This window comes from Solanum lycopersicum, chromosome 8, assembly GCF_036512215.1.
Source record: "Solanum lycopersicum chromosome 8, SLM_r2.1".
Lineage (NCBI taxonomy): Eukaryota > Viridiplantae > Streptophyta > Magnoliopsida > Solanales > Solanaceae > Solanum > Solanum lycopersicum.
This window is the reverse complement of record NC_090807.1, coordinates 64292881-64317328: the sequence shown is the minus strand read 5'-3', so window position 1 is coordinate 64317328 and position 24448 is coordinate 64292881. Positions and strand designations below refer to the sequence as shown.

General features: G+C 28.5%; 2 protein-coding genes and 1 non-coding gene across 7 annotated transcripts; 1 reads left to right on the top strand and 2 right to left on the bottom strand.

The window, feature by feature from the left end:
- Positions 1 to 3055: 3055 nt before the first annotated feature.
- On the bottom strand, positions 3056 to 11331 carry LOC101262741 (transcription factor KUA1). 2 transcript variants are annotated; one of them, XM_069288598.1, is made up of 4 exons: positions 7086 to 11331; positions 5778 to 5986; positions 4974 to 5461; positions 3056 to 4264 (listed from the first exon to the last, which is right to left on the bottom strand). In XM_069288598.1, exons 1-4 carry the CDS (start codon positions 7384 to 7386, stop codon positions 4240 to 4242), a joined length of 1023 nt encoding a protein of 340 aa, XP_069144699.1. In that variant the 5' UTR covers positions 7387 to 11331; the 3' UTR covers positions 3056 to 4239. The 2 variants fall into 2 exon arrangements, with proteins under 2 accessions (XP_069144699.1, XP_004245787.1); XM_004245739.4 differs by lacking the exon at positions 3056 to 4264 and having other exon boundaries at positions 4748 to 5461.
- A 7114-nt stretch (positions 11332 to 18445) lies between these two features.
- On the bottom strand, positions 18446 to 21744 carry LOC101253309 (2-oxoglutarate-Fe(II) type oxidoreductase hxnY-like). Of its 4 annotated transcripts, none has more exons than XM_010327198.4 (11): positions 21549 to 21742; positions 21267 to 21459; positions 20579 to 20659; positions 20363 to 20414; positions 20087 to 20208; positions 19798 to 19898; positions 19536 to 19594; positions 19242 to 19344; positions 19066 to 19145; positions 18921 to 18977; positions 18446 to 18784 (listed from the first exon to the last, which is right to left on the bottom strand). In XM_010327198.4, the coding sequence occupies exons 1-11, from the start codon at positions 21615 to 21617 to the stop codon at positions 18736 to 18738; spliced, it is 966 nt and encodes a 321-aa protein (XP_010325500.1). In that variant the 5' UTR covers positions 21618 to 21742; the 3' UTR covers positions 18446 to 18735. The 4 variants fall into 4 exon arrangements, with proteins under 4 accessions (XP_010325500.1, XP_004246161.1, XP_025888191.1 ...); XM_004246113.5 differs by having other exon boundaries at positions 19798 to 19904; positions 21549 to 21741; XM_026032406.2 differs by lacking the exons at positions 19242 to 19344; positions 19536 to 19594 and having other exon boundaries at positions 21549 to 21744.
- Positions 21745 to 23840: 2096 nt separating this feature from the next.
- Positions 23841 to 24219, top strand: MIR9474 (microRNA MIR9474). Its single transcript, NR_130094.1, has one exon. It is a non-coding gene; the product is annotated as a microRNA MIR9474 (primary transcript).
- The last annotated feature ends 229 nt before the right edge of the window (positions 24220 to 24448 follow it).

Below are 24448 nucleotides of genomic sequence, written 5' to 3'. Positions count from 1 at the left end.
TATAAATAATGTATAACTATGTACATATGATACTCTTCCTACCGTTTGACATGACACTAAATTAAAAAAAAAAAAGTTTTTTAATTTTGTGACCGAAAACTAAAAGTTATGTCAAATATATGAAAATATTTTTTAATTTTATTGACTTAAACATGCCACGTAGAAAGTTGAAATTAATGTATCAATTCTTCTAGAAATGAAGGGAGTATATGATTATGTATTGAAAAATGTATATACATCCATAAACACTGCATGTGTCAAGCTAAGATTAATTTCTTCAAACAATCGTCCCCAAAAATAGTTCTCACGCTTGCCCACATTTTATTCCTATCTGATTTGATTATACTTCTTCCATTCATGTTTTTCAATTCAATACTGGAGCTCCTTTTATTCATCGGAAAATTAGATAATTAAACATACTTCACTATATATATGTACTTGAATATTATGTATCTAGAACAAATTGTTTAATTAGTTGTAATGCGAAAACTAACAAAGTGAACCTCGAAAAATCATGAGTTTATAAGAAGACAAACGAGGATATATCAAAAAGTTAAAGTTTTAACGTGGTTCGGTCAATCGAGCTACGGTCACAAAAAAGATGATCAATCTACTGTATAAACATGAGAATACAAAATATATAGAGAAATAAACTCAACCAATTCACTAGGAATAGGAGGTTCACATAAGTAATAACTTTTCTTTTTTAAAAACAAGAACACAACTAATAACGTATCACTTGTGATCCACAAATTCTCCTCCTAAACAAAATTCTCAAAGCCCCTAGGACTACATTGTGAGTGTCGATTAAGTTAAAAGGAGCAAATCTCTATTCAAAAGAGTTCTAAATATTTTCCTACAAGAAAAGGACTAGCCAATCCTAAATTTTTTCCTAAAAGAAAAGTCTATTTATAGTAAGAAACTCAGAACAAATAATATCTATTACAAATTACACATAAATTTGACCCATGTATATGAAATGCATATATCTGAAAGCACCAAAATCTAATAAGATACCTAATATTATAAGCTAAAATGTATAGCTCCTAAAATAGCGGAATTTATGCAAATTAAATTCCTCTTTCTTCATAGCAATCTGTCAGTACAAAAATAAGTAAAAATAACAGACGAAAATTGGCGCAGTCCATTAATGGAAGAATATTAGTATAGTATTCTCAAGCAGAATATTGGGTATGGTATTTTAGGGTTCGTGTGGAGCTTTTCTATTGATCGATGTATTATTTTTGTTATCTATAAATTGTACGTTAGCACACTATATAAAGGATTGAATTCTAAGCAATATAAAAATTAAAACAATACATTGATATTCTTGTGCTCCAAACTTTTTAGTTATGGGTCAAGTGTGTTTGTAAAGAAAAATATATACAGATATCGAATATTTCTGTTCACTGCGAAAAAATTTATACATCAGCAAAGACGTAAGTCTTATCTAAGCACATAATGATTTTTCAATACAAACATTATATATCTAACGTGTGTACAGTTTTGGGTGGCTATATATTAATTTAACTCATTCCCATTCTACTCAATCTAACAAGAATATGACATCTTTTATCGTATTTTCATTGACAAAACATGACTGATATTTATATATCTGCTTTTAATTAAGATTATTTTATGAATTTTTTTTCACATACCTGAATTTTTAAAGTTTTTCTTCGTGTTAACTCCTAATTAATTCATTTTATGTACAAATTTTATTTTACGATCAATTTTGCTACATCATCAGCTGCTCTAGTTAATTATCAACCCTTCTAAATGTGGTAAACAAGATTTAGCCGTGTGGTCCACGAATCTGTTATATGGTCCAATAAATTCGGCCAACACTATGAAAATGACAAATAAATTGTAAATTATAAGCACTTCATTTAATTAAGTGTCACTTTTTTTTTTGTGACCACTAATTCAACCAGTAATACAAGTAATTATTTGGATGAAAATAAGAAGAAAAAATAAAGATCGAATTGTTTAATACATTCGAAAGCCAGCCGGTTTAATTGCCAACACAATTGAAAGGTTGCCATCGACTTAATTTTGTCTGGTCTAAAGATATTTTTATTATTATTAATCAAAATAAATTAACTTATGTTCATTTATTGAAAATTTGACTTCAAGATATTACTAAATAAGGATACAGTAGTAACTTACGTAGTTTCTTAAGGGCATGAAATTTAAAATGACGACATATAGGAAGAGATGGAGTAAATGCAATATTATTTAAAATGACACTTATAATATTTATTAATTTATAAAAATAAGATAGAATTAATTAGTTTTTTCATTTCAATTTATGTGACTTGATATAGAATTTAAGAAAAAATGAAATTTGAGATTTATACTTTAAATCAAGTCATATATGTGTGTTGGACTATGAATCATCTCATTTAAAGATAAAATGAGCATCTTAAAATTAAATTATCATAAGAAATAAAAAAATATTATTTTTTTAATTGAACAAACTAAAAGACATGTGTCACGTAAATTAAACAGGAGTAACTTTTACTTTGATTTTCCCTAAAATTAATTGTCATTGAGATTTTTTTTAATAGTTTCTTAAAGATCCTATAGTTGGCTTTCGAGGTGCAAAATTAATTAACTCAATCCATTTGAACTCGTCTAAATTCAATCCAATATAGTTAGCTTTCGAGGTGCAAAATTAATTAACTCAATCCATTTGAACTCGTGTAAATTCAATCAAACACACCTATTTAACGCCTCTAAAATTATATTCATGGACAAAATTTAACTCGACTATTTTGTATTTTGGATTGGGCTTGTTATACCTGTTATAGCCTTTCAAAAATTATTTTGGTTGGAGCTAGATTGGATTGGACACACAAAAATCCATAGCCCACATGAGTTTTCTTGGGCCAGTCCATTCTAACACATCTCTAGTCCAATTGACTTACATTAACTCCACTAAATATGGGCTGTTCAAATCGAAATCGATAACACGATCAAAAAAAATATTATTGTATTCATTGAAGAAAAAGTTATATATGAAATCTTAAAAGTTTTGAATTGTAGATGGTACTTTTATATGAACTTACTTTTGGCTTGTAATCAATTATAAAGGTCACATTTTACTGGAATTGTTCAAGAAAGAGAAGTACTTGTTCAGAATCAAACAATATAGTAAAAATGAAGTAAATAAGCAATGATAATTTAATAGTAAGCGCCTTCATATCTAATCTTTAGTTAAGAGGGGATTTAATTTCTCTATTTCACACCTTGAGTTTTTGTTCATATAGATGATCCATAGCTAACAGATACATCTTGTTGGATAATGATAGTGTCTGAGCCTGCTTCCATACAGCTCGACTATTTCAGAGGTCCCACTTCCCCCACCAACTTCTGGTTTGAGTCTGAACTCGCTTCCACACAACTCGACTATTTCAGAGGGCCACTATCCTCATCAACACATTTACCAGGTAACTCTTTCCACCGAGTACAACTATGCACTTCAATAAATCTTTTCGTAGGTCTCACTATCCCCACCAACTTTTTGTTTGATGACGATAGTTTCTAAACTAGTTTTCACACAACTCGACTATTTCACTGGGCTCATTATCCCATCAACACATTAACCAGGTAACTCTTTCCACCAAATACAACTACATGTGAACTTCAATAAATCATTTAGTGTGTCGCATAACATCTTTTCAGCTTGCACACAACTCAATTATTTCACGAGGCCCACTATTCCACATTCACCAAGTAACTCTTTCCACTAGGTTCAACTATGAACTTCAATAAATCTTTTAGTGTTGCACAACATCTTTTCAGCTTGCGCACAAATCAACTGCTTCATTTATGGCAAATATTGCAAGAAGATAGCATCTTTTCTACTACCACTTTCTCAAGTATCTTAAATGCAGACCATCCACAGTTTACCCAATTTAATGCTAGAGTTTCCTTTCCATGATCCTAGCATTCAATTTCCTAAACACTAATGGGGTTTCTGCAAAACTCAAATTGCAGATGAAAGCTAAATCTCCACTTAAAATGTATCCAACAAGCATGTCACTGACTATTCCAAGAGTTCTCAACATCACAATTTCAACCATGCTAAAATTCAGCATAGTACAACGCTAAAACTCGGTCCAATGTCGTTGGCCTCTCTAATATCATTTGACCTGCTCTCTCATACCTTCTATTCGCACAGTAGCTGGTGCGTGGCTCGAACTGCATGCATGACATGGTATTGGCTGCATCAGTTTACTGTTGCTCAGTTCCTTCAGGAGTCATACCTACAAGGAAAGACAGAAAAAACCAGTATCTTTAAGTCGTCCTTCGCTTTCTCCACATGAACTTATCAACAACCCAGTACTGAGCTTCTTCTATAGCGGAATATATTAAGATGGGATCCCGACATTCAGCTCCAAGAAGACTCCATAGCACCTTATCAACATCTAAAGCTCAGACAGGATCACCCTCTTTACTATCTTCAATGTGTACTAGTCATACTCTTTGACAAGTTGATACTATTACTAAGCTACCAAATACTTGCACACAACTTCATTTAATAATCGATTTATCCACAGAACTACATTTTCACATCTCCACAATCTTTAATGTGCGATGCCAGATTAGGAAAACAGGCAGAGAACGAACAAACCCTCTGTCTTTCAATTCAAGCTGGAAATATGGACTAACACTATCTCGATAGTCACAGTTGTGACAATCTAAACCAACAATTAAAAGAATACCAAGCAGGAGAAGGAAATTTTTCGACTCAAAGTCAACAACTTAAATACTTCAAAACAAGAGTGCCTACAAAGGTATGAGTATTGCCAACTAAGCAGTTAACACCTAAATAGTCTTATTAAGATCGACCCAACAAATAGAACTATAACTAACCAACCAAACTAGAGAACATTTTCATATATTAACAGGAAACATATCATGTGAATGCACCCTTCTAAACTGCATGGATTGGATTGTGGCTAGAGTTCATGCCTGAGCTACCAGATGACGGATTAGCATGGAAAGCTGACTGCCTGGAGGAGCCCTCGACCAGCTTTAGTGACAGAGAAGGTGGCTTGGCAGCATCACCAATGGACTCACCTAAGCTTAGCTTTGACATACCAACCAGCTCATCAACATTAATTGGACTCTTTGAATGAACAGCTGTTGGCTTCAGAACTTCATGGGTCTCTGCTATTGCTGGCTCTGCAGTGTAACCTGGCCAGCATGGATAAGGCATCGGGTAAAATGGAGCAACATAAGCAGGATAAACAAGTGGATGCTGATATTGTGAGCTTTCTGGTATAGAAAGAGCATGTTCCCCATCGATGGAGTTGGCAGAAGCTGCTGAACCCATTGATTCACATTCTTCATCCACAGCAGGAGTAGGAGGCAACGGATTGTTGCTTTGCATCTCAGCTTGTGCAGGATCATCTGCGAGGAAATCCCTCGATACCATTGGAGTGTCCCCTGACTATGGTATTACCAAAAAGACAAAATAAATAAACATTACAAGAAAATTCACTGGAAACATATTCAATCCAAAAGTATGAGGGTGTAGCATATAGGCATGTGCATCTTTGACATAGCAGATGATAGCAATATGGAAGAGAACTAAACATTTAGTTAATAATGTTTGTAAAATAACTATTGTAATAGAGAATCATCAAGATAAGAACAAAAGACAACGCCTTTTATGAAAAATAACAAGTTCGCAACTTCACGGTGCCAATTAGGTCTATAGAACTTAAGGGAACATTATAATCGTCTATAAGTGAGAATTTACTTACTTCATCAGCAACAATATCAAACAGACTGGAGCGTCTTTTTCTCCTTGACATATTACTTTGCCTAATGAAATATTTCTGGGCGTGGCTTGCAACCTGGGTGGGCGTTCTAGAGATCACATAGTTACGAGCAATTCCACGCCAATCACCTTTACCGAGTTTTTGCAAACCAAGTAGAAACATCCTATGCTCCTCCTCAGTCCAGGGAACCCCTGCAATTATGTTTTAAAGTTATTTTAAGATCCACTATCACCAGTTTCAAAAACAAAAATAAAGCAGTAATTTCATGAACCAACATAGCAAGAAAACCAATTGCAACATAAATCCGTCAGAAGCAATATGAGCAATTATATCAGCTTCAGCATTACTGAAAAAACATAACCACCATAAAGGAGGAAAATTCTAATAATTTGAAAATCAAAATTTTTCGAAATGGGAAGTGCTTCTCCAAAGGATGAAGATTAGCAAATCTAGAAAGTTATATACAACAAAGAAAGAAAATACAGATCAATTTCATCCAATCACTCACTCTCACTAGAAATGAGAAAAGATTGATAAACTGCATAAATCTCCACCCATTTCACATTGTAAAAATGATCAGAAGAGAGAAAAAATTGCAGGGAGCTCAAGCATTACGCCGACAAAATTCTCAGCGTTCATTAAACAGAACAGGTCAAATGGATGTCTAACAAGTCATTCAAACAACACCGGATGATAGTAAATTAGAATTTTTCAAGCAACTCATATAAAGCCTTATACCAATCATTTCTTATGATATGTCTGATCACCGAGCCAAAGAGGAATGTGACCGAGTAAAATAACATGATTCTCAAACTCATAATCACGTTCCATCAACAGATGTGATTAGATGAGTTAACTAAAAAATACAAAAACAGTGAACTTAGAAAAAACCCAATTCAATAAACTGGCAAGGTTTTGCAATAAGAAACAAAAAGAATAATAACCACATTCCTTGATTGAATTATTAGTTGACAACAAATTGGATTGAGCAAAAAGGTCCACTTTTGCCAAACAGAAAGCTCCCAAAATCTTTTGTTTTCTTCAATACATACAAAATTACAGATTAAACTCATCAACTTGAAAAAACATGTTCACAACATATCTCTTTACATTAATCTACAACAACAGCAGCAGCAGCAAACACCAAAACTCTAAAAATTAAAACCTTAACCACAATTCATAAAAAAAAATCAGCTTTATAAACATTTAACACAATCAAGAACCACAAAAATGCAATTTTTACAAACACCCAAATCATAAGAACTTATCAAAACTCAAAAAAGATCAAACCTTTCTTCCTTTCACGGCTAGATGAAGAACCAGCAACAAAATCCTCTGAAGCATAACCATCAACAGAGCCACCAGCAGCAGCAGGATGATCAGGTGTATCACCAGGTGAGTCATGAACGACACCGTTTAGAGGTGTACTACCACCTCCACTTCCACTGGCAAAATGGGACAAATTACCCATACTAGCACTTTTTCGAATCAACCCATCAGTCAATCGGACCCCAAACAACTTCACACCTCTATTAGGACAAGTCCTTGAGTTATGGCCATTGGTACTGCAATGTGAACATCGACGGGTCATGGCTGAAAAACCCGAATTCCAATCAAAACCCAATTCAATCAAATCCCCAAATCAAGATCCAAATCCAAATGGGTCTTTTTTACATGATCCAAGAAAAACAACAAGAACAAGAACTGATTCTGGGGTTCTGATTTTTTGGGGATATTAAGGTCCTATATGATTAAAGTTTTTTTTTTTTTTTGCTACAATCGAAACTATAGAGATATAGATATATAGTGAGAGAAAGTTGAAATTTTTGAGGAAGAAAAAGAAAATGCTTACAAAGAGAGAGAAAGGAGGAAGGACAGGACAATATAAAATGAGGAACAAAAAATATAAATTTAGGTTTAAGGTAGAGATAAGGTGGCAATTTGGTAATTATGTGAGGGTAGGTGGCTTCATTTTTGGGTAATATAGGAATTATATATTTTTGTAGATTTAGATAATGTAGTTTATTAATTTATATTCCATCTAGTGGAGACACATGTTTGTGAAAAATCTACCCTTTTTTTTATTAAAAAAAAAACAAACAAATCTAGTCATTTTGATTTATTTTTATCATACTTCTAAATAAAGTCTTCTATACAGTTATTTTTATTCTTTTTCTAAATAAAGTCTTCTATTAAGTTGTTTTTATTTTATTATATTTCTAAATAAAGTCTTCTATTAAGTTATTTTCATTATTAAAAAAATCTTCTATTAAGTTATTTACTATTAGGTTGTTTTTATTTTATTATAGTTCTAAATAATGTCTTCTATTAAGTTATTTTCATTATATGTCTAAATAAAGTCTTCTATCAAGTTTTTTCAAGTAATTAAACTTTTTACTTATTCAAACATATGATATATGATTTGATTTTGTGGTCAATTGGATATTGAGTTATTCTAAGGAATTCTTTAATGATGTGTGGTTACAAACCAAATCTTTTTGGTAAGATTATTTAAATAATTATGTTTATTCATTAATTGTATGATTAGTTTTAAAAGGCATTTTCACATATTGGTCAAGCCATTTGAAAAAAAGGAAACTATATATGGTAAAGCACAAATGTTTTTCCAAAAAAAGAGACCTTTTTCTTTTTGAAATTATTTATAGTGTTTGACTTGAATTGCTAAAATGTATTCTACATTGCTATATTTTACCCAATTAAAAAAAGAAGTAATTTGGTTAAGAGCCCGTATGATTGGCTTAAAAGTCGATCAAATTTATTTTTTAATCAGTTTTTAATTTTTGAAAATATTTGATAAATATAAAAATAATTTAAAATAAGTTTAAAATGACTTAAAATAAGTTACGAAGTTTTTGACAAGATAAAATGACTTGCAATAAGTAGAAACCAAAAGTATGTATTTCCCTATTTTTTAATTTTTGACTCAAAAGTTATTTCAGTTTGACTTTTTATTTTTGATTTATAAGCTAATTTTTTAAGTTAATTCAAAGGGCTCTAATTTATTACGCGTTGATAATTTTCCTGATCAATACATATTTCAAAACATACTTTCAACACATCTGTAAGGGTGATTGAGTAGCTGATATATTAAATAAAAACTTATAAGTTCGAAATTTCGTATTAGCTTTATTTTTTTGATTAAATTGATCACACAAATCCTTTTTTAATACGATTTACATATAAAACACATTTCCACTCAATCAAACATTACAAAATTTAAGTAAATAATTTTACGAATTTACGATCTTAATTTTACTAGCATCTAAATTACCTTGGTACCCTCAAAATTTCTAAAGCTAGACCGACAAATATTCTTTTTTAAAAAATTAATTAGATATCATTATGAAATTGATTTCCTTCGAATAATTATAAGTTTTGATATTATAAGTGCCGTATTTGAACGAAACATTCTTTCTTTCGCAACACAAATACATGTCCTAGCTAGCAAGAAAAACAAGTCAAATTTTAATATTAATATTTACTACCCTAATTAGTAATCCACAAGACTAATATTGCAAAAACGTGTGGAATATTTTAGTGTTTTGAGGTTTGTTTGATATGAAATGAAGAAAACATTTTTCAACCTCGAAAACAAATAATTAAGTACTTATTTTTTACATTTTGAAAATAAGTAGAATAATATTATTTTGACCATAGTCTAGGCTAGGTGGGTGGAGAGTTAGAATTTTATTTTTTTTTACTAGATTTATATTTTACGACTTATAAGTAAGATTTAATTTATATTTAATAACTTACGTCTATTATTTAAAATTTAAAAATAAGTATTTAATAACACTTTCCAAAAGTTTTCAAATATTATAACAAGCTATTTTAACTTAAATCATTTAAAATAGATCAATTTAAACAGATCCTCAAAATGATGACATGAAACACTCAGTATAAAATATCACGTATGTAATTTATTTTCATTGGAGTTTATTGTTAAAAACATGATAAATTGAAAAATATTCTCTTTCATTACAAAACATTCTCTTAATTTTTTTATATATATATTTTTTAAACATTTATGTCAAAGACATTTAGAATACTAGTAGGTCAAACACGTCTTAAAAGTATACTACGTAGTAGATGGAGAAGAATTGATCAAAGTAATGACAACCAAAGTTTTTGGAAATTACGTTAAGAGACTTTAGTCCAAAGGAAACTTTGTTTGCTTTTACTACTTAGGCTAAAAGACAAAAATAAAATAAAATATATCCTTATCTAACTCTTTATGTAATTAATGAGATGTGGAATTTATTGTGCATGTATATTAAATAATACAATAATAATAATAATAATAATAATAATAATAGTAATAATAATGAGAGAAGAACAAGGATGTCCCTCAATAATAGAGGGACAATTCTGATTTGTTTTGAGTGATTGAAACCAAAAATAAATAATTTGGTTGTTGGTACTTCCAACAATATAGTGAATCACGTGATTTTTAATAGGGTTTTGAATAATTTAATTGCTTTTTTAAGACATTGACAGTTGAAAATTACTTGCTACTCAATTAATTCAAGAACATGTTAGATGACGAAATATATTTTTTAATCTTTAATCAATTGAAAATATTTAATGTAAAGAGTGTGTTGGATATGAAATATCAATAGTGTGGAGTACTAGCTCAATAAGCTTAGATAGTAAATGAAATTATTTTTTTTTTAATTAGAAATTTCGAATTAAAATTTTAAATGTAAAAAACTTTAGTAGAGAATGTTCCTCTTGATAGGGACCTACACGGCACAATTTCTGAATGATCGGAGTTTAATGAAAATACGAATGGAAAAAGGAAAAGTATAACATATGGATAAGTAATAATTAAGTGAGGATTAATTGATTTTATTACTAATGTCTTGGTTAAACTTTTAAAATTTAATATATTTAAAAAATGTTTTTGTAAAAAAAGTAATTTCTTTTAGAAGTGATTTGTATTTTATCCATGTAATTTAAAAAAACATTTATGTTCTTTAATTATATATTTGGCCAAACCTATATTAAGGTGTTTTTAAGTGTGTTTTTCTCAATAATAGTTTTGGAGAAAAAAATATTATTTTAATCTTTTGAAAAAAACAATTTCAATTACTCCCTATTAATATTTATTTTCTCCCGATAGCAAGCCAAACTCCTCATTTCTTTCAAATAATATGATTTTTTTGAAAATAAATAAATAAATACTCTTGGTCTATCAAAAAAATGCGAAAACCTTTTTTAAAAAAATAAGTATATAAGTATTTTGACATTTTATCAAATGAATAAGTGATCACAAGTTAATTCACCGAACCAATAAAGAGATAATTCATGCCTATATTAATTATGTAAAAAATTATTACGTTTTCATCGAAAATATTTCATTTTCAAAATTACCCACCATAGTTATCAAGGATAACATGAAAAGTGAAGTCTCTTTATCATTAATAAATAAAGTAAATTCTTACCTAATGATATTAAAAAAGATAAATTTATGCATTGTCGGTGCTCAGAATTCATCATTAAAAAAAGTAAAAAAAAAAAAAATTATTTTGACTTATCCATATAAGACTCCAAAAAAAATGGAATGTTTTAATGGAAATCTTTTTTCTAGCGGAATTAAAGATTCTATGTTTTATCATTTAGGTTCAGTCAGATAATTAGGCACGTAACTATAATTGCGGTATGCTTTTGTATGGTATAAAATAAAAAGACTAAAAAGGAAGGGATAAAGAAATATAAAGTTCTAATTTCTTAAAGAAAAGATATTTATGTGGTTTGAAATTTCTCTTCGTTTATTATTATTCGTCATATTTTTTATTTTCAGAGGAAGGGACAAAGAAATATAAAGTTCTAATTTCATAAAGAAAAGATATTCATGTGGTTCAAAACTCTCTCCGTTTACTATTATTCGTCATATTTTTTTATTTTTAGAGTTAAATTATAAGAATTTTAATTAACATTTAAAAATATATTTTTTGATCATTGATATGCAAAAAATTATAATTTATAATTTTTAATATATAATTTTTTATTTAAAATATCAAATTAATATAATCTAATTTAACTTTGAAAATTTATCAAATTGACTTTCGTAAAAACGTAACACAACAAATAAAAATAAACGAAGAAAGTACACTTTAATATAAAAATGAAAAAAAAGATTATCATGTCGTTTTGGGGCTATCTTTTCCTCTTCCTAAATTACGTTTGGTTAGTATTCAAAGAATAAAAGTTTTATGAGTATACACTATAGAAGAGGAAATATCTTTCCAAATTCAAAATTCGAAGTTTCATAAAAATTTTATATCAAATATGAATTATCATAATAAAGTAAATTTACAAATAAATATTAATTGATAAAAATAATTATTTTTTAGCCCCCCTCAATCATTATTAAATTTTAATTACTTTGATATTTAATTAAATGATTTTTCTTTAACTATTTGAAATGTTGCAATTTTGATCCCTTTTTATGTAGGAACCAGAATGTAACATATAAATTTGTCTTTAGAAGCACATCGCACTCATATGCATACGTAACAACACAAAATTAACACAATGCATGTGTAATTAAATAGTTAAGCGATAAGTATTTTAGAAAATTTTAAATTTTTACAAAAAAAAATCAAAACTATATATTTCAAATAAATAAAAAACAAATTTTAGCTAATTAAATATTATAAAAATTAAAAATTATCAATAATTAAAAGATCACTCAAAGTGCTATCAACTTTTTTAGAGTCATCTACAATAACTATTAAGTTTACATTAATCAATAACTAACCATCTAAATTCGCCTGAACTTCTAATCTCGAATAACAATATATCTATTTTATAATTTAAATCACAACTTATTTCGATCTAAACTTTACTTTCATAAATTACAATCACTTTGTGAATGATACCATTCTTTGGGCTAGGGTAATTTTTAAAATGGTATAGTTTTCCACAAGAAATGAATAAAAATTAGTGGGAACCATTTTATAACACAAGATAGGAATATTCTTTATTCATCGAGAACATTTAACATTGCTTAAGTAAGAAATAAAACCATACTAGGGTAACAACAATTAGTAGATGATTAGACAACAAAAAAATTTGATTTAACCCATCATTAGGTGCTTTTGCCGTACAAATTTAGGTTCTCTCTCATTTTATATATAATATTAATTTTGACAAAAAAATTAAAAAAATATTTGATGATATATTCTGTATTTTTAATCCAACTCAAGCATAGAGGTGGGGACGCACCTTCATGTCTCTCTCATTCACACCCACAAAATTATGAGCAAATTGCACATGAGATTCTAAATTATTTTAAAGTGAAAGATTTTATGAATAAAAATGTTTTATTCTGTATTTTGTTATAAATATAATTATCATATTAAATTTTTTAAAAAAAATATATTTCAATTTGTTCATACGAATACTTATTGCGAGTCCTAGCGGATGAAATGTCATATAAATTATATTATTTGTCATAATTATTCTATTTTATCATAAAATTATAATACTAATTATTATAGATTAAACATTCGAAAAGAATGGCTCTTGAAGTTCTAAGAACTAACAAATTAAACATAACTTTTCAAGAATATAACAAAACAAAAAATATCTTCTTGTTTCAACCTTTTTCATCTCAATAATATAAAGTATACTTTTTATGTGACACGAAGGAAATATCCGCTCTTTTATTTGACAAATTTTAAAAACAGTTCTTTTTTTTTTAGTTATTTCAGTATATTATATTATATAGTTTTATTACAGATGAGAATGATCCAAACATGACAAGATGGGGACAGAGCATGAGCCGTCACTTTAAAAGTTAAAATAAATAAGATAATATAGTGAAGATTATCTTATTCTCAATATTAGTTTTAGTGATCAATATAAAAATAAATATATTGATTAATCAAATTAATCACTCGAAATAAATAATAACAATTAAATACAAACTAAGGACATATTTATTACGGTATTACGATGTTCTTGGAGTCAAGGGCACGGTGATAACTTATTTATTTTTTTCAAAATATATAGAATTAATATATATTTAAATTTATTAGTAATTTATATGTAATTAATTTTCAGATTTGTCAAAACAAGGCATGCAAAAGCACATCACATGGGCCCTTTAATGTGGTCGGCCGTCCATTTCGTAGATTTTTATAGAAAATTCTTTTCTCTATATATCCGTGTTTTACTATTTTATTATCTTATCTTTAAAAAAATTGAAAAAAAAAAACTTTATTATAAAACGTTATCACTAACTTATCCACATTTTGCAGCCTTTTATCTTCAGCCACTTTTTTTTATGTCTCTTTTTTAATTATTGAGGCCCACTTTTGGGTCAAAATATGTGGAAATAATTAACCTCCACATAATCAATTAACGGCTCTAATTACACGATGACGTAACCCATATAAGAAATAAAAAAAATTAAAAAAGTCCTAATTTAATCAAAGTTATAGTACACTTGCGAGATTAGGGCTTAGCTTAATGATTAAAACTCTAGATCTTATTCTTAATTAAGTGGATAATTTTCGAATCACTACAAAGTTTTTTCTTTTTATTTTACTATTAAATTTTTCATGGACCACCTCTATCAGAAAAAGTGAAACTAACAATAAAGGGTACTTCTTACCCTTTCTTTAATTAAACAAGGAATCGAACAATTCTTAGTTATAATATTTTTGTTGATCTTTTTTATCAGCGATAACAATAATATATTCATATATTTTCGTAAATAAAATATTTAATATATACAGACCTTATATCTATTATTATAGAATAGAAAAAAAAAATTATCAATTTCAAAAAAATATTTTTTCGTAAATGATTCAAAAGTGTAAGAGTAAAAAATTCTGATAAATATAACAAAGAAAAAAGTATATTCAAACTATAAATATCGAAGATTATCAAAGTAAAGGTAGTAATAAAATCAAAGTATAAGATAATGCTAGTAGTTAAGAGAACAAATAGAGGTTAATCCACATTCCACCATGGCTATTTTCACCAACTTATTTTGTATATTTTCGATTATAATATTATCTCTCTTAGTATGTCTATATATATATTTAAGCATTTTTATTTTTGTTATTTTTATTTTTTAAACATATGAAATTTTAAATGACTAACTAACCCTCTATGCGTACAAAACAACCGAATCTGCTAATTATGATATAGAAAGTGGGGATCGATACACTTGTCATTGAAACTTAAAGGTAAGTTCTATATCATAGTTACTAATTATGACTTAATATTTCCAAAGAATAATACTCAGGTGTATTTGATAAATATAATTATTTTATTTTAAAAAATATTTTTGGAGGAAAACACTTTTTCTTAAAAAATGAGAATAATAAATCTTATTTGTGAATTATGTATAGAAATTTATTTTATTTTATAGATGTATCAACGCGCACCTTACAATATTATTTTTGCTTTAACCAAACATTCGATCAATATTTAACACTGAGATTTAGAATGCAAAAAGAACTATTCAATTTATCAAAATTTACCTCAAATTTTAAAATAATATTTCACAATTCTTCAACCAAAACACATTAAAACAAAAGAATTTTCTTCATTTAAAATACAATATTTGAAAAACAAAAAAAGGACAAGAAAGAAATGATCACGTGATGATCAAAGACCAGTTGGAGGGCTAATATTCATAGTGGGCCCACACAGAATCATTTCGAAATAGTCAAACATGTCCTCCTTGACTTTTTTGTAAAATAATTTTTTGAGTTATTTTTGTTGCCACGTGGCTACTCAAATTATTGTTTTTTTTTTCTTTCATGCCATTGGCCTTTTTATCTTTCGAAGATAATCCGTTTGTTTTTTTCATCGATAAATTATATTGTATATATAATTATAATAAATTATTTTGTATAGTTTATTTTTATTATTTTAATTTTTATAAAAATAAATTTTAGTTTTATTACTATATGATAGTATTGAATATTAAATTTGAAGATTTTTTATTTTACGTAAAGATGAAAAGTAAATTAAAGTCGGAAAGAAAAACTCAAGACAATTCAATTGTGTAAATTAAGACGAAAGCCAAAATTTTAGTTTCTCCTATTTCAATTCAAACAAAATCTTTGTATCATGCCAAAATAATTAAGATGAAATATTGGATGGTCAAAGACAAAAATGCAAAGAATTTTCTCTTTTTCATTTTGTTCTTTTTCCACAATGATAGAAATACCATTTATGCTATTAACAAATGGAACCAACACCTACTTAATTAGCACTATTTATTGGACAAAATTCCATATATATTCCCAACCAACTAATTAATTAATTTATGCCTATATTTCTGTCACAGACTCATAGATTAAGCTAACTAAAAGCTAAAATTAGAGCAGTAAAATTAGGCTTACATTTTTCTCATTGGAAATGTGGGCATTAAACTAGTACTACTATTTAAGTAGCCACAGAGGCGGCATTTTTTACTAAAATGGTTCAAAATAAAGAGGTAAATTATGCTGACACAAAATAATTTTTAGCGGGAATAAATAGTGACATTAGTTAAAAGTGTTAAAATTTTTATCAGTGTTACTTAAGTGTCATTAAAAATTATATCAGTGTTACTTAAGTGTCATTAAAAATTATATCGCTAAAGGTTTTAGGGACATAAACAAAAAATGCTAATTATCAAAAAAATTACATATTTAACGATATTGATTATCGCTAATGATATTTTTTCATATAATACTGACACACACAAAAAGATTAAAATAATTTAAATTATGTATAGACGATATAATTTTTTACTAAACAAAATTTGAATAAATCCCTCGAATTTACCTAACTTCGTACCAGTATATAAGAACGTGTAGTGCCTCAAAAGTGCACAACATCAATATATTCTTCATTTTCATACTTTTTTTAAAAAAAGTGTGTTTCTATCTTTTTTTAGATTGGATTCTTTAACAAAAACTGCATGTTACCATTTACTTTAAGCTTTAAATCTTAGCATGAAGAATTTTAGTATGATAAATAGATGCCTATTCTCATTTCGTATTAGGGTTTGTCCAAATTATTTTTTTCGCCAGAAAATTATATATATTTAGAAGATTAATATTATTTGTATAAATATGTAAATGTGTGTATATATATATATACTTATATATAATGTTTTTAATATAAAATGATGGCTCTATAGCTGTAACTACATTAAGTAATGTAATTCAGCCTTAGAATTTAAAAACTATATAAAAAAAATGTGTATCACTTAACCATAAGTATATGAGAAATATATGTACAAAATACATATCATGCGTTAATTATTGATATGGTGTAATTAATGATTAAGTAGGTATAAATTTCTATTTTTCATCATTAGTTGAATCACGATGTCACAAATTCAAATTCAAGAAAAATAATTAGTCTCATTAAGGAGGAATCACGTTCTTTGAAGGTTGTTCGATTTACAATTTTCAACAAATTTTTTTTACGTGATATAGATATATTAAATATAATTAATCATTAAAAATGTGGATTTGTTTTTATACATCTTTAACAAAATTCTAAAGAAAATGTATACATATCATTCACCAAATTTCTGATTCCACTGCTCACCACAAATTTATTTAATTTAATGATCTGTCAAAAAGATAAAAAGGGAGACCATCTAATATAATTTTGTACAATTTTCTTTAGTTAAAGTCAAGGATGCAATGAATCTGGTCTAATTTTCAATATCAAATTCATTAAGATTTGAGACATAAAAAACAAGTTGCAAAGAAGATAGTACGGAATTGTTATACAGATCTACTTTTGTTTTTCAACTGAAAAATTAAACTATACTTAAAAAATAAATTTAAAAATTTTCCTGCAAGGGTAGTTCTGGACTTCCAATAATGTTGGGATATTGATATTCTCTATGCCTTTTTACTAGTCCAATTTTGACATTTCATATTTAACAAATTAAGAAAATAATTTTTTTATCTATTATATTCTCAATTTATAAAAGACGGTATATAACATATGTTAGACCCTTCTTTAGTTTTTTTACATGTTTAATTTTTATATTTTAAATTATTCGTTAAAAATTCTAACTCCGTGTCAACGGATTGAAGCATTTTCTCCCCATTCTGACTAACCAAAAGTAACATGAATCCAAATAAGGTCAGGTACAATGCTCCCCTCCAAAGAATCTGATGAAGGTAAAAAGACGTCTTTCTAATTTTTAAATTCCTCCTCCTCACATTTTTCATTTTTAGATTAAGTTAGTCACTTTCCTCATTTAATTTCTAAGGCATTATTTTCTATTAATTTTTTTTTTGTTGAATATTTTGACCTACCTACTAGATATATATTAAAAAAAATTAATTTTTTTTGACCTACGGACATGCTCATCGATTTTATTTTCTAGAGCTTGCAGTGGTAATTAATAATACCAAAGAAAACACTTCAAATGGAATCGAAAATCATCTTTTATATATATTTATCAAGAAATAAAATTTTGGATCTAGTTCGACTCTAAAGTTAATATAATAATTAATTATATGGAGGAAAAAAATGGAAGTATGCAGTCTGGATAAGGATCTAAAAAGAAAGCCTATCTAGATATTGCCACAATTATCTTGTTAGCTTAGATTATAAACTATAAGATAAGTTCAAATAAAAACTTGATCTAAAGAAAGTGGAGACCATACTACCGGACCAAAAATTGGATATTGTTTCGTGCAATTACGGGTGCGCGAGCATTCATTGACTTTAGTCCGAATAATATTAGAACGTATAGAGTGAGCAGACATGAATTTCACGAAGGATATTGAAAGAAAAAAAGAAAAATAAAAGAATATCGCTTCCTTTCTAAAAGTAAATTGACTCGATAAAACTGTCTAAAAGTCAAAGCCATTCCATATTATTTTTCGGCACACATGAAAAGGTCCTTAATATTTGAGAAAAATTGGTGAACAAATTAACCAGTTCTCATCTCTTCCTCAGTGATATTTTTGTTGCACATATTTCTGCAGCAAAACAAATAAAAGTCAATCCTCTATATATGTGTTCCAACACTTAATGGTATTGCGGTTAACGATCACTTTTAATGTAGTATAAATTGGTGATATATGAGATATCGATGAATCAACGCAAAATACTTACACTGGTAGCCATATGTAATGTTCCTTCAAGTAGTCAGCCACACGAACTGGAGGAAACCTGTTTGACAAATCACAACAACATAATAAATTGAACAAAACAACACAAATTCGTTGAATATTTAGCAATGAATTATATAATATCATACCTAGGAGGAGGAGATTCACTACAGCAACTCTTCAAGCATTCCACAACACAATCTGGACTTGGATCGAAAAACATCGCTACCTGATTTATAAAACATTTAACGAAAACTCCGAATTAGGATCCCTAGCTATGAAGTCGAAGAACAAAAACACGTTACAAAGGATGTTGGATATATACCGAATAACGTTCTTGTTCTGGCTTTGTTACTCTGTGATATATTGACTTAAACAAACAATTTGTCCACCTTTCCATCATATCTCCAACATTTACAATGAATCCCCTTCAAATTGACAAATTATAAGTTTAAACTAATCCTATTTAAGCTCATAATACTTATTTTTTCACGTAACACCATACAATTTTGTTTTGCCAAATAACAATCCCTTTGTTATAATTAATCTCTGCGTAACTAATATGTGAACAAACACGACCCTTAAAAGAATCATAGTAAAGTATGGTACATTAAAGTACCCATTCAACTGAGGCACATCTTCCCAAATCTGAGGTTTCTGTAATATATCTCTACAAACCTGATAAAAACAGGATCCAACTGAAATATTATAACTATCAACTGGACGTTGGTCACTTAACTTACGTCTACTAGTTATTATCTCAGAAAGTCATTTTTTTTCTTCTTTATTTTAATTTCCTTCAATAAAGAAAGTGACTTTCTGAGAGAATAACTACTTTTAGTTGAGTGACCATCCGAAAAATCTAACTTATTTTAACGTACCTGAAGTCCAGGAACACCATCGGTGATTAATATAGTTATCATTCCATAATCTGTATGAGCTCCACAACCATGCATATATTGATCACAATAATTTATTTCATCTGCAACTAGTAATTTGCTTGAAGAATCAGTTAATGTTCCTTATGTTTCATTTTATATGACACCTTTTTACTGCACACCGAGCATACTAAAGAAGAAAAAAGACGTTAAATTTTTATGATCTCAAACATGTCCTAACATCTCCGTTTCCATAACACATCCATCAAATAAGATCTCGAAATTGGCTTACCTGGATAATGCATAGGACGAAGAAGAGCCCCGGGAGGATTAAAAGCACCAACTTTTTCAAAGAAATCTTCATTCACATTCAAAGCTAGAGCAATGAGTGAGAGTACTCTTTTACCAAGATTCCTAATTAACATGAAGAAAAAACAACATATTCAGTATAATTTCAAACGCAGGGTCAGGGAAAAGTGGTGCATACGCAACCTTACTCCTATCTTGTGAAAGTAAAGACATTGTTTCCGAGACAACACTATGTAAATATAAGAGAGTTTATACTTACAGGATAACTCTGTAATATTCTTCCATTGTAGATCTCCAACATGGCAAAATTTCTACATGTCCAAAAAATAAAAAAGCATGACATATTTAAGTGAAACAATGTACTCCTATTAATTAGAAAATCAAGCAAATAACAATTACTGCGCCTCAATCCTGTACAAGTTGGGATCGACTATATAAATCTGATGCAAAATTGAGAAATAGTATGGATATATACCTTCGGTAGGCCACTGATTTAGATTACCATAGGGTGATATGTCTTCAGGTGCTCCAAAATATATGCTTTCTTTTGGATCCCCTGAAATTCCAATTAAAAGGGAAAGTTAATAAGCAAAAAGAACGAACCGTGTCCGGATCAACTAGCACACACCTTGATTAATTTTACAGGATACTATTAGTCTACTACCTCCACCAAGTATCAGATATTTATGTGCACCAAGGTTTGGACAAATGCGAAGAGCATATAATAACATTTCTATTAAATGTATATACAAGATTAAATTACTATTTTTACTTACATATAGTAGATATTGAACCTCTTTGACTTTTTCATGTATTTACATTGGCATATTTTTTAACCCCTTTCAACTATAAACTCATGCCATTAAGAGTAAAGATCTAAAGCTTAACATTCAAATTGTTAAATAAAAGTATATATATTTTTTTTGCAACAAAATAAAAAGTGAAAAAATGTTAAGACAAAAGACAACAAGGAGTGCCTAATCATCGGTAACTCAACAACAACATATTCAGTATAGTCCTACATGTGAGGCTAAAAACTAGAGAAGATAGAGTGTACATATTCTTATAATCAAGTGAAATTAGAGAGACTGTTTTTGAAAGATTCTCGACTTAAATAACAAACAAATCTATCTATCTAACGTAAGTATGAAAGTGGAAAGAACCTTTAGGATTGTCAACAAGATCAAGCTTCTCATCATAAAATGGTGTATATCCTCTATGATTCTTGCGAAGTACCTTCATCTTCTCTCCAATTGATAGATCAAAAAATCCTCTACTTCCATCGAAAACTCGTCGAATCAAATCACCTTCTACCTCATGATTTATAAGGTAAAAATATCCATTCTCAATACATGCCTACAAACAAATGTTCTCATCATTTAGCATTGAAACTTTTACTACTTTAACTTGTTGATTGAATCAATTTAAAGAGTATAGTAATGTACCTTCTTGAGTGAATCACTGAGATCTATAGAGCTAAGATCAATTATTGGAACTTGCAAAGCTCCCTCCATCTTTTTTTTGAAATATAAATACTACACCATAAACTATGTTCCTATACTATAAAGGATAAATACTCTAACGGGTTGTTTGGTACGCGACTACGCGGGATAATATGGGATATTTCAAGGATAAATTTTATCTCAAACTTAATTCTGAATATACACATTATCAATTATCTCATTCAACTTGGTATTTATTATTTTAGGGAAAATTACAAGATTAAACAAACATATACTAGTTAATTAGTCTTCATAGTTATAGTTTTAGGTAATTACCACTCAGGATCAACATTAGTGATATACCAAACCGTAAATTATATAAACGAGACAACTTAAACCGCAACTACAACCCTTGCACAATTAAGTTTATTATAGCGATTATTTATGAAAATAGGTGAAATAATTTAATTTACGGACAAAACGAGAGGATGCTTCAAGTTGACGCTAAATCATCGAAGTAATTGAACCAATAAACTATAATAGCTCTATAGAAAATGAAAAAAAAAGTAAGATTAAAGAATACACAAGTGGACAATAAAAAATTATTGAAGTATTGATTATTTTTTATATATAATATATAGTCGTGTTAAAGATAATCAGAACCTAGTTACCAGGAGTTTTACAGTATTATAATGAACGGACTTTAAAGAAATGTTATAGGATAACAATGACTAAAATAAACAGTTCGAATGTCCAATGCGTTAGCTAGGTGTTCGCACTAATAAGCATATATGTTATTTAATTATGATTAGGTAATATATATTTTCACTATATATAATAAAAAATCATAGTAAATTGAAGTAATTTGACGTAATAAAAACTTGATTTAATTTAAATAAAAATCTACGATAAAAGAAAAAGTTATATATTAAAGAGGAGAAAATACATAATTACTCCATCAAATTTATACCTTTTTTTGAAAAAGACACCTTAAGTTTGTGAGGGTCCTATTATTTCACGAAACTATCTTTAATCATGATAAATACAACATTTTAATCCATTTTCAGAGCATGTGCGATCTCAAGTTTGAGAGACGCGTGAATGAGACAAAATTAATCCCTAAGCCAGTGTTTGAGTGTCATGAGATGTCATTTTGAGATGTCACTATGAAGTTCTCCAAATGATAGAGCTTCTTCTATTGACTACTGTTAAAGTTCTACAAACATCTGCAATGGAATTTCTAAATTTTTGTAATGATTGAGAATGTCATCTTCATCCAGATTTATTTACAAAAATTTTAAGATAAAAAATGAAATTTGTCAATAATTTGAGCGTGTATGGATTTTACTCAACCCGTTATTAAAGGATCAGGAAAAAATAAGTTTACATTGTTTTAGTTGGGGGTGAGACATACACGCTCACAATGAGACAGCACATGCGGTTAAAAGGTGTATTTATCATGGTTAAAAATAGTTTTACAAAGTAATAGAACCCTCGCAAATTTAAAATGTCTGTTTCAAAAAATAATATAAGTTTCGTGGGTTAATTATGTATTTTTTCTCATTAAAGAATAACACCAAACTTCTCATAAAGTCATCCATCTTAGTGGAATCCAACACGTTGGTTGGTGATAATAATGTATACAATTGTCTCCTATCAAGTAAACAACTTATCAAATTGGTCAAAAGTTAAAGAATTGTTTTAATCACGATCAATAGTTGAGGAGGTATGGAAATATTTATTAGATGAAGAAAATCTATAGTCGGGTTCAATTTTCGTAACGATTGATTTGATGTGATCAAATTGTTATTTCAATATTTCCTTTTCACTTAGTCTTTATTAACTGTTTAATAATAATCATATTTTATTTTGTATCTTACCTTTTTATGATAGCTCTCATCTGTAGTTAAATTTTCTTATAGATTTATCATTCAAATTATAAGTATGACACGTTTAGATATGATATAATATAATATAATATAATAATATACATGTGCCAAAAACAAATACACATGACATGTTAGAAAGAGGACCCCATAGTGACATGTTTGTCAAAAAGAGGACCCTTAGTGACATGTTAGTTAAAAAAGAGGACCCCCCCCCCCTCCCCCCTATTGTATTGAAGAAGGAAGAAATAGGGATTATTTGAGTACTATAAAATCCTCCCATTACTCTTCTTCCTTCACAAACCCAAATTTTTAATTTCCTTTTGTTAAATTATCATTTCAATCAAACAACTCATGGATATCTTCTACATTTATACAATTACAAAACTCTTTAATTTCTTTCAAGCTTCACATAGGTCTGTAACTGGGCCACAATTACTGTAGAAGTCATGAATAAAATGTGGTTATAACGAGTGCTACTAGTTCTGAAAAATCAAAATTCTCAGTTGACCTTGTCACTCATTTCTTTTTTCTTTGGAAATTATTAACCCCGATAAAATCTAAGTTTCCAAAGGCTTTAATGTTACTCGTCAAGTAAATGGTGATGAGTTGGTAATGTTAAGGTTTTTGGAATCTTGGATTTTATCGGAGTTAATGACTTTTGAAGGAAAGAAATGAGTGGCTAAGTCGATGGAGAATTTTGATTTTTCAGAACCAGTAACACTCATTATGACTACATTTTGTTCGCAGATACTACAGTGATTGTAGCCATTTTATGGACTCATGTGGGGTTAGAGCATTTTATGTCTATACGGAGGAGGTGGTTGGCGAGGCGGATCCAAAATGTTAGCTACTGATTCATAGGAATTTAGCAGTTTTTGCTCATATCTCGTATTAAAATATTTATAAGCATCTAATTGTGAAGTTTGTTATTATTAGAACGCGATAATACTACTCCTATTATTTCTGTTTTATGATCATAGAAACTCACTTGTATGAAATTGATGATTTTCATAT

Coding starts and splice junctions, on each gene's coding strand:
- LOC101262741 (XM_004245739.4), bottom strand. CDS start 7,386: ATGACCCGTCGATGTTCACATTGCAGTACCAATGGCCATAACTCAAGG. Junction 5,987..7,085: donor TAGCCGTGAAAGGAAGAAAG/GTTTGATCTTTT, acceptor ACATAATTGCAG/GGGTTCCCTGGACTGAGGAG. Junction 5,462..5,777: donor TTGATATTGTTGCTGATGAA/GTAAGTAAATTC, acceptor GTAATACCATAG/TCAGGGGACACTCCAATGGT.
- LOC101253309 (XM_004246113.5), bottom strand. CDS start 21,617: ATGGAGGGAGCTTTGCAAGTTCCAATAATTGATCTTAGCTCTATAGAT. Junction 21,460..21,548: donor TCAGTGATTCACTCAAGAAG/GTACATTACTAT, acceptor ATTTGTTTGTAG/GCATGTATTGAGAATGGATA. Junction 19,146..19,241: donor CAGAACAAGAACGTTATTCG/GTATATATCCAA, acceptor TTTATAAATCAG/GTAGCGATGTTTTTCGATCC.